The sequence below is a fragment of the Eptatretus burgeri genome, unplaced genomic scaffold (assembly GCF_056783735.1).
Source record: "Eptatretus burgeri isolate ZD-2024b unplaced genomic scaffold, Ebu_testis_v1 Ebu_testis_scaffold_38, whole genome shotgun sequence".
Lineage (NCBI taxonomy): Eukaryota > Metazoa > Chordata > Myxini > Myxiniformes > Myxinidae > Eptatretus > Eptatretus burgeri.
Window position 1 is genome coordinate 44,124 of NW_028221988.1, and position 10,528 is coordinate 54,651.

At 44.5% G+C, this 10,528-nt stretch overlaps 1 protein-coding gene across 4 annotated transcripts in view; it reads right to left on the reverse strand.

Annotated features, from left to right (window-relative positions):
- The window catches only part of LOC147007717 (serine/threonine-protein kinase MARK1-like), a 55,684-nt gene that overhangs the window by 43,152 nt on the left and 2,004 nt on the right, over positions 1-10,528 (reverse strand). For 3 of the 4 annotated variants that reach the window (XM_085866539.1, XM_085866541.1, XM_085866538.1), the window contains 2 exons: positions 9,905-9,996; positions 9,219-9,601 (listed from right to left, as the gene is read on the reverse strand). In XM_085866539.1, the coding sequence (XP_085722665.1) occupies positions 9,219-9,275 (57 nt within the window). In that variant the 5' untranslated portion in view covers positions 9,276-9,601; positions 9,905-9,996. The remainder of the gene's footprint in view (positions 1-9,218; positions 9,602-9,904; positions 9,997-10,528) is intronic. The other variant, XM_085866540.1, reaches the window with a different exon arrangement.

Here is a 10,528-nt window from a genome sequence, read left to right on the forward strand (position 1 = left end):
CTGCCGTCTGGACAGTTTGGGATACAGCGGAGAGTTTTGGTTGCCGGGACGAGCGCTGAAGGGAGCTCTGGATTCTATTATCACATCTCAACGCTGGCCTGGTTCGCCCATGTTAGCCAAACCACACAAGGTGGACAGATCCGTGTGTGTGTGTATGTGTGTGTATGTGTGTGTATGTGTGTGTATGTGTGTGTATGTGTGTGTATGTGTGTGTGTGTGTGTGTATGTGTGTGTGTGTATGTGTGTGTGTATGTGTGTGCGTGTGTGTGTATGTGTGTGTATGTGTGTGTGTATGTGTGTGCGTGTGTGTGTATGTGTGTGCGTGTGTGTGTATGTGTGTGTGTGTGTGTGTGTGTGTGTGTGTGTGTGTGTGTGTGTGTGTGTGTGTGTGTGTGTGTGTGTGTGTGTGTGTGTGTGTGTGTGTGTGTGTGTGTGTGTGTGTGTGTGTGTGTGTGTGTGTGTCGGAAGGCCCGTATGTCAGTAGGAATGGTTTAAGTGCTTGTGTGTAAATTTGCATTCTCCATTGGTCGTGATAATTAATGTACTTCCGTCGTTTCCCCGATTTACTGTGAATAAATACCCCATTTGTTAAATCTATCAGTTCGTTGCTGTGTTTCTTACATTGGTTTAGCATGGCGCGTGTTGGTGAATTACAAAGGCTGTTGCCGCTGTAAATGTACATTTGGACCGACGGGACCGTTCCCATAACTTTGCTTGTGGAGGGTACTCTCTGAGTCCCCTTCTTTTTTGAAGATGTCGAGCGATGCCATTCCATGCTTCTGCTGCTTGGTTTCTGGGTCAAAATGGAGGAACAAGCTTTCCTCACCAGTCGCAATACGGAACAGGATGTCATCTCCCTTGGCAGCGTGTCATTGAAGCAACTGTGAAGACACATCCAAGGGTGTGTTTTTGTGTTCGTAAGCAAACGGGGAACCCAACGAGAACAAAGTTTCCCATATTCCAAGATCGCTATTATCTCCTGTACAGCATGGTGCCCTCTGCCGTGCTGTGCTGCGATCTCCCGAACCATTACCGTTCAATTCTCACAGATGAGCACATCAACTGTCAACTAGTTGCGTTCAGTCGTGGGGCTTCTCAGCCGATCACAGCATGGCTGATCGGTGATGTCTGTGTCTCTGTCTCTTAAGTGTTTCATTCACCTTCTGATACTGCTCACACCAATGCAGGCATCTCCATATGCCTGACTCAATCGGCTGCAGATATCTGCAGCTGAGTTGTTCTCCTTCACGAGGAATTCAATCACTGCACGTTGGTGAAACAATGTCATTTTGTCACAATGGATTGTAGGAACATTGGTGCTGTGCATGTGAGCCTGTGTTTATATTTGAGTGGATGGATGGATAGATGTCACAAACAGCTTTGTGTGCTGCGATATTTGGGACAAACGTGTGGAATCCATTGATGCTCATGACTGGGTACGGTGCTCGTGTATAGCATCTCCAAGGGTCGAGTCACGCTTCGGTGGAGAACAGACGATAGATGTAAATGTTCTTGAGATGCATGTTTCTGGTTCCCATCGAGGTGGACTTGGACCCAGAAGCAGAGAATTTTGATCCTAATTTTGGAGGTTTAACTCAATTCAACCCCACAGTTATAACCAATCTACGTGTAAAAGAAGCCGTACATGTGTCACGTGTGCATGCCACACTCATTGATTGGACAGTTCACTTGACTCCGCCCACAATTTCCATATTTTATCCTTAAGAACATCAGAATTTACCTTTTAGGGTTTAGAACCTTTTATTATAATCATTTGGATCCCTTGAGAACACAGGTTCCCCAACTTTTTTGCCCATGCCCCAAAATTTGAAATCACATTTGCTTTGTGACCCAAATGTTACCGGAACCTACTTGGTTCCAGAACCGTCCATGAAAATTGTAAGAGAAAACGCTTTTGACGTGAAAAACCATCTCAAAAGCCGCGATTTGTGAAAAGTTGGAAAACTACCAACATTTGGATATGGTGTATCGCTGGAAGATCAAGCGGTGCCGAGTCATCTGCGACCCATCAGAAGGCCCTGGTGAACCAAGTTGGGGTCACGATTCTGGGTTTGAGAATGCCTGCTTTGAATTACCCTTGAGAACCCTCAAGAATCACCACTTCGAACCCTTTAATATTTACTCTTCAGAACCCCTTGGAATCAACGTTTAGAACCCCTTAACATTTACTCTTGAGAACCCCTTGGAATCAACGTTTAGAAGCCCTTAACATTTACTCTTGAGAACCCTCTGGAATCACCGTGTAGAACCCCTTAAAATTTACTGGAGAACCCTCTAGAATCACCACTTTGAACCCCTTAATATCAATGTTCAGAATCCCTTACCATCTACTCTTGAGAACCCCTTAGAATCAACGTTAAGAACCCCTTAACATATACTCTTGAGAACCCTCGAGAACAGTGGTTCTGAACCTGGGGTCGGTGAGTCAGTCTCAGGGGTTCGGTGAAAGCTCTCCGAAACACTTTGCAATTTTGCTATAATTTGCTTTCAGTCTCACGTAATTTTATTTCTTTTTTGTTTCAGGATCAGCATGTCAAGTAAATTTAGTCGCATTGCAAATTTAGTTGCAAATTTAGTTGCGAGTCCAACGAAATTCAGCCTTCAACTCGACGAGACCACCGACATTTCTAATTTGAGCCATCTCATGGTATTTGTGCGTTGTGTCAAGGGAGACTAGATCACGGAAGAGTTTCTGTTCTCCAAGCCTCTCACAACAACGACTAAAGCAGCTGACATGAAGAAACTTGTGGACGACTTCTTCAGAAGCAACGGTCTTTCCTGGAACGTGGTGTCTGCAGTTTGCTCGGACGGGGCTCCAGCCATGCTGGGGCACAACTCTGGTTTTAGAGCACTGGTGAAGGCCGATGCACCACAGGTCATCGTCACGCACTGTGTCCTGCACAGACACGCGCTGGCATCAAAAACTCTGCCTCCAGAACTGGCCAATGTTCTGAAAATCGTCGTTGAAACTGTGAATTGCGTGTGAAGCAGTGCTCTGAATAATCGCATTTTCAAAGAGCTGTGCAATAAAATCGGCTCTGAATTCGAAGTCCTCTACCACTCTAACGTTCGGTCGTTATCACGAGGGAAGGTACTGAGGCGCATTTTTGCCTTGCATGTAGAATTAGCCCTGTTTCTGCGAGAGCACCAGCATCGCCATGCAACTCATGTCGAAGAATCAAAGTTCATCCTGGCATTGGCGTACATGGTTCACATTTTCGACGCACTCAACCATCTCAATTGCCAGATGCAGGGCGGTGGAGTGAATGTCGTCGAAGCTGAAGAAAAGCTGAGCGCTTTTCGAAAGAAGCTTCCGTTGTGGAGGTGGCGAACAGAGAAGGATAACTTCGCGAATTTTCCGCTACTGGATGAGTGCGTGAGCGGAATTGAAGATGATTCTGAAGTTGGAGGCTCTGCTATACCAAGGGAACTGAAGCAATCGATTGCCACGCACTTGGATGAGCTGGGAAATCATTCGATGGATATTTCCCTGACCAAGCACAAAACCCAGCATGGGTGAGACAGTAACTTGCTTTCGGTGTTGCAACGGCAGATGTCAACGATCAATACCTCGACGACCTCATCGAACTTCAGCAGAGCCAGACTCAACAACAACTCTTCGGCACAACAACGCTCTCAACGTTTTGGTGCCGCCAAATGGAAGGGTATCCTCTCATCGCGAAAATTGCCCTTGAGATCTTCACGCCGTTCGTCACAAAGTATCTCTGTGAGCATGCATTTTCGAAACTGCTTGACATCAAAACAAAGAAAAGGAGCAGACTTGCATGCGAAAGTGATATGAGGGTGGCCCTTGCCAAAACAAAGCCACGCATTTCCCCGATCGCCTTAAAAAACACAAGAACAAAAATCGCATAAATATCCAATTGTTATTATCCAAATATACTTTTGAATTTTGATGCAGTTTGATTTTTATTTTTCTATTAATTAAAATTGAATTTATTATCTTGCCAAAACGAAGTTTTTGCAAGATATGTTAGTCAGCTTGTATGTTTTTTTATTTATTTTTTATTTTTTTGTTTGTTTGTTTGTCTGTAATCACGTATAAAAAATTCTGCAGAGCACAGTTATCATTGGAAATTTTTGTAACTTCATATCAGAGGCCTATAGAGGTCCCTTTCAGTGCACAAAATTTTGAAGGTCAAGGTCAAAGGTCAAGGTCACTGTCGCAAATCAGGGGAGTCGACGAAACCCTTATTTTTTTAGTAATTTTGATCAGATCGTCTTCAACCTTCATGGGAATATAGTTCATGGTCTGGCGCTCAGCTGATTAATTTTTGGTGGCGATTGGCCTTGACCTTCATGGTTAGCGCCTGAGGTCAAACATATTTGATCCCAAGGTCAAATTTTCAAGTTTTAGGAACCATATCGTGTAGTACCTCAAATTGAACACCTCGATGAGTGCTCTCTAGACATGTCAAGCTTGAGACATTATGACGTCATTTGGTGACGTTATGAGGAAAACGCATATTTTTCATGGTTACTCTGTAGAACAATTCTCATCGGAATCTCTCGTCGGCAGATATTCCTCAAGGAGTCGCTCCTGGTGGATAGCAGCTCTGTTCACCTCAGTGTGACCTTTTGGCAAGATACGGGTCACCCTGCTGGTGACATTGGTTTTTCTTATTCTTATACAAATATACGCTTGAATTTTGATGCAATTTTTTTTCATTTTTGTATGAATTAAAACTTTTGGTCAAATTTGAGGGGTTCGGTGAGTGTGCGTAGGTTTTTGTGAGGGTTCGGCGCTTCTGAAAAGGTGAAGAACCACTGCTCCAGAATCAACGTTTTGAACCCCTTAGCATTTACTCATGAGAACCCTCGAGAATCAACGTTTAGAACCCTACATTTACTCATGAGAACCCTCGAGAATCAACGTTTAGAACCCTTTAACATTTACTCATGAGAACCCTTGAGAATCAACGTTTAGAACCCTTTTACATTTACTCTTGAGAACTCTCTGGAATCAACGTTTAGAACCCTACATTGACTCTTGAGAACCCTCTGGAATCGGCGTTTAGAACCCCTTAACATTTACTCTTGACAACCCTTGAGAATCAACGTTTAGAACCCCTTAACATTTACTCTTGACAACCCTCGAGAATCAACGTTGAGAACCCCTTAACATTAACTTTTGAGAACCCTCTGGAATCAACATTTAGAACCCCTTAACATTTACTCTTGCTAACCCGCAAGAATCAACGTTTAGAACCCCTGAACATTTACTCTTGAGAACCCTCTCGAATCAACGTTTAGAACCCCTTTACATTTAATCTTGAGAACCCTCGAGAATCAACGTTTAGAACCCCTTAACATTTACTCTTGAGAACCCTCTCGAATTGACGTTTAGAACCCTTTAACATTTACTCTTGATAACCCTCCAGAATGAACGTTTAGAACCCTGTAACATTTACTCTTGAGAACCCCCTCGAATTAACGTTTTGAACCCCTTAACATTTACTCTTGAGAACCCTCTGGAATCGCCGTTTAGAACCCCACATTTACACTTGAAAACGCTCTGGAATTGCGGTTTAGAACCCCACATTTGCACTTGAAAACCCTCTGGAATTAACGTTTAGAACCGCAAAACATTTACTCTTGAGAACCCTCGAGAATCAAAGTAAAGAACCCCTTAACATTTACTCTTGATAACCCTCGAGAATCAACGTGTAGAACCCCTTAACATTTACTTTTGAGAACCCTTGAAAATGAACGTTTGGAACCCTTTAACATTTACTCTTGAGAACCCTCTAGAATCAACGTTTAGAACCCTACATTTACTCTTGAGAACCCTCTGGAATCGCCATTTAGAACCCCACATTTACACTTGAAAATGCTCTAGAATCGCGGTTTAGAACCCCACATGTACTCTTGAGAACCCTCTGGAATCGCCGTTTAGAACCCCACATTTACACTTGAAAACGCTCTGGAATCGCGGTTTAGAACCCCACATGTACACTTGAAAACGCTCTGGAATCGCGGTTTAGAACCCCACATTTGCACTTGAAAACCCTCTGGAATTAACATTTAGAACCCCACAACATTTACTCTTGAGAACCCTTGAGAATCAACGTTAAGAACCCCTTAACATTTACTCTTGATAACCCGCTAGAATCAACGTTTAGAACCCCTTAACATTTTCTTTTGAAAACCCTCTGGAATTAACGTTTAGAACCCCACAACATTTACTCTTGAGAACCCTCTAGAATCAATGTTTAGAACCCCTGAACATTTCCTCTTGAGAACCCTCTGGAATCGCTGTTTTGAACCCCATCACATTTACTCTTGATAACCCTGGAGAATCAACATTTAGAACCCCTTAACATTTACTCTTGAGAACCCTCTAGAATCAACGTTTCGAACCCCATAACATTTACTCTTGAGAACCCTCTCGAATCATCATTTAGAACCCTTTAACATTTACTCTTCAGAACACTTTCTTTAAAACAGCACGTTTACCGTGGAGGTTATGTACGCTTACTCTTATTTTTGACTATTTTCACTGAAACTGGTGATTGGTTTCTATGAAGTCGGTTTTTATTTATTTGTGTTCAGCTTCTAACTGTGGCTATCTCATTTTCTTGGGGTGAGGCTGTGCCGCCGATGCAATGCCCCTCCCCCCTAAACTTCACCCCCATCCCCTGTTACCAAGCAGCTGGTACTCATTTTGCCATCCTCAGAAGGATGACAAGCTGAGTCAACCCACTTTGTGTTAATTCAACGAGAGACAGGGGATCAAACTCAAGACCCGAAGATCTTAAGGCAGCCATCTTTACCATTAAGCCAACACGAGGCTTCGTGAACAGTGTGACCACTCCTCATTTTCATAAATGCCAAGGTGAGCCAATGAAAAAAGCCACGAATTCACAAGGTTTCGGAAAAGCGATGATAATAGAATACCTATTCCCCAAGAAAACCGACAGAAAACCAAGATGCCAAGGTGAACAACGAATAGCCAAGATCTTGTGAAAAAATCCAAGGAGTGGTCACACTGTTTGTGAAGACTGTGATAGCATCATCGGGGAGCAGAAAGTGTTACATCGTCCACTGTTTCGACGTGGGAATGCTCATGTGCTTTCATGAGTGGTAGGAAGGTGAGAGTGAAGGTGGGGAGCTTTGGAAGGGGGAGGTTCAGGACTTTCGGTGGGGGAAGGGTTGGAGGATTGAAAGAGGGGAGGGATTGATCCTTCAGGGTGAGGAGGGGAAGGGTGAGGACTTGGGGTTGGGTGATGGGAGGAGATTTGGGAGGGGGATACTGAGGCTTTTTATCTCCACCACCGAAGGTGAAGGAGGTTATGTTTTCACCACTATCCGTGTTTGTTTGTTGCAAAATCGAAGATTTCTGAAGTATATTGATCAGTCGATTTTGTTGTTCTGTTTATCAATCACCTGCAGGTCACAATTTCAAGCCGATCTTCATGAAACTTCAGCACATGGAAGAGTTTGACAAAAGCAAGAAGCCCATTGTTTGAGGTCAAAAGGTCAACATAGGACAAAGTTCAACAACTTTCTCAAATTTCTAAAATCCTCAATTTTTCATCATGATGGACGAGAAATTTGAACAGGATTTTCATATCAGCTTAATGAATCCAACCACCAATGATTGTTCAAGTCAAATTTGTTTTTTGGATTTGGCAAGTATCATGCTGTGAATGACGTCTATTTCTTGTTTGTTTGTTTGTGTGTTTGTTTGTTTGTTTGTTGGATATCTCCAAAAGTTGTGATGGATTTGGATGAAACTTGGTGGACAGGTTGGATGTGTGACAAGGGTGAAGTTATGAGATTTTGGTAAAGATCCAGATCCAGTGACTGCAATTTTTTAAGTAATTCTTCATCATTGAGAGACGAAACCAATAACGATAGATAGCACGATATTTCAAAAACTTATTGGGCCCAATATGTTCGACTGGATCAGGCATTGCACGGCGGAGGTATGTGCTTCTGGAAGAAGTCCTCACTTTCAAGCGTCTCAGTCTCACTATCTGCCATGATCTTTCCTGAGAAATCCACATTTCCAACCTGGCCTCCAAATCCAGCCGCCGACTGGGAATCCTCTATCGTGCAAAGTCCTTCCTCAGCCCACCTGAGCTCCTGACCACATACAAAGCTTTCGTCCGCAGCCTGATGGAGTGCTGCTCTCCCCATTGGGCTGGTGCTCCTGCCTCTCACCTTTCTCGACTTCATGCAATGGAAACCAAGGCATTTCAGATCATTGGCATCTCCTGCGATGAGGCTGGGTCTTTGGTCTCTCACTCTCTCACCGCAGGCAGGTCGGTGGTCTTTCTGTCTTCTACCGTCTCCTCTCCAGTCTCACCCACCCTGCTCTGTCTGCGATTTGTCCCCCCCCCCCCATATTTCTGAAGGGCGCTCAATGTCCGCCAGCAACCCCCTTCTGGTAAATCTACCAAAATCACGAATCACTACTCAGCTTCACTCTTTCATTCCTCTTTTTTCCCACCTTTGCAAGAAACTCCCTCACTCTGTTAAATCCCGTCCTTCCCTCCAGGCCTTCAAAACAGCTGTTCACCACCACCTCTTATCGTCCCCCATCCAAATCCTCGATCTTTTCTACCCCTGTTCATCCACCCCAAACCCACCTCCTTCAAAATCCCTGCATTCCTTCCTGAAAGTCCTTTTAATGTCCATCTTGTCTTCCCCATGTTCCTCGCCCCATCCTTCTCCCTTCCACATATCTCCTAATATCTCTTTTCCCCACTGGTTTGTCCTTCCCACTCCCACCACTGTTGTGTCATGTCCCCCTTGCTATGCGTTGTGTGTTAGCTCTCATACGAGCCTCAACAAGGTATACAAAAAAAAAAACATCGACATTGATGTACATGGACCATGCTCGGGCCTTCCGTTTTCATAACTACATCTTACATCACACACAACACAGCCCCCCTCCCCCTTGGTATGAGACTCCTGACAAGATCAACCCAAGAGGTAGGCTTTGGCACTTAAAAATTCAAATGCTAAATATATTACCCACGAGCAAATACCACCTGTAAAGAGAGGGGGCAGAGAGATGGGGGGCAGGAGGTGGGGAGAGGGATAGAGAGACAGAGAGCGTTTGGGGTCAGAGAGGGTAGGGAAGGGGATGGAGGGGGTGGGGCGGGAGAGGAGTGTGCAGAAGGAAAGAGAGAGACAAGTGGGAGACAGGAAACAAGACCAAGGCTTACCTTGCCGTGTTTAACTCCCTGGGGATCTTTGACTGGTCGAGGGTTAAACATGACCATCACCGCCGCGCCTCAACACAAAGTGCCATTTCCTGTGTGTTTTGTATTTTACGGCGATGGCCCCACTTCACACAGGGGCGACAAAGGTTTCATAGGCTTGAACTGTGTCCTCCTGAACCAGATAGAATGGACAACCGACTGAAGTACAGCACTCACTGACTGTGAGATCGGAGGTACGGGAGGGCAGAATGCAGTCATTGTTGCTGTTTCCTTCTGGTCTTGCTTTCTGCTGTTGAGGCAAGGCTGCCCTGGATGCAGCTTTCGCAAATTGTTTTTGGGCAAGTTCGCTTCTTGTACATTTCCTTCTTTTGGTGGGAGCCATCTTCCTACAAAATAAAGGAGGGAGACGGGGGGAGGAGGGAAGGGGTGCGAGGGAGAGAGCGAGAGAGGGAGAGAGTGAGAGAGGAAGAGAGGGACAGAGTGAGAGAGAGCGACAGAGGCGTTTGCAGAGAGATAATGTTGCGCTTTCTGAACTATAAACGCACGCACGCACGCACACACGCACACACACCCTTTTGACCTTGAATATGACAAAATTCAGAGAAAGAGGAATGGGTGTTCACCCATTCCTCTTTGATTGTCTCAACTCCTTTTTCACACCATTGATGTGTGCATGTGCATCCACATACCTCTTAATATCCTCCTCATGCTTCTCCAGGTTGTCACACCACCTCTCCAGCTCACCGCAAATCTCTGCAGCCACCAGTGTCCCGTGCCGTGTCTGTAAGTCCCATTAACATCAGACCTTGTTGCTTCAACACGCATGTTCAAGCTTACATGATCGAGCAGTGTCCCTCGGTGAGTGAGAGTGAGTGAGTCTATAAATACTTAATTCATTATGGCTTGAACTAAACACACGATTTTGATGAAACTTGACCACAACCTTCATCACTGATGACCACAACCGATGAAAAGGCCTGAGATAACCGGTGCATAACTGCTTGTTGAGGCATGGGTTTCAACCCCTCCATTCATCAGCTTCATTGTGTCCAATGATATCCTCACCAACTTCTCTTTGAACTCACATCGTATACATCACCAACATAAATATGATTGTTCATCCTTTTCTCTAAATGCGAGGTTGAGGCTCAGCTAAAAGCAACGATTCTGTGCAACATGTCAAACATTATAAGATCCCTCATACACGAAAACATTTTGATGGATGTAATTCCTGTTGATCAGGGGACAATGTATGATGTCAAAGAACTTTGTTTCTGAAGGCACCATTCCACACATGCACAAAAAAGTGTCAG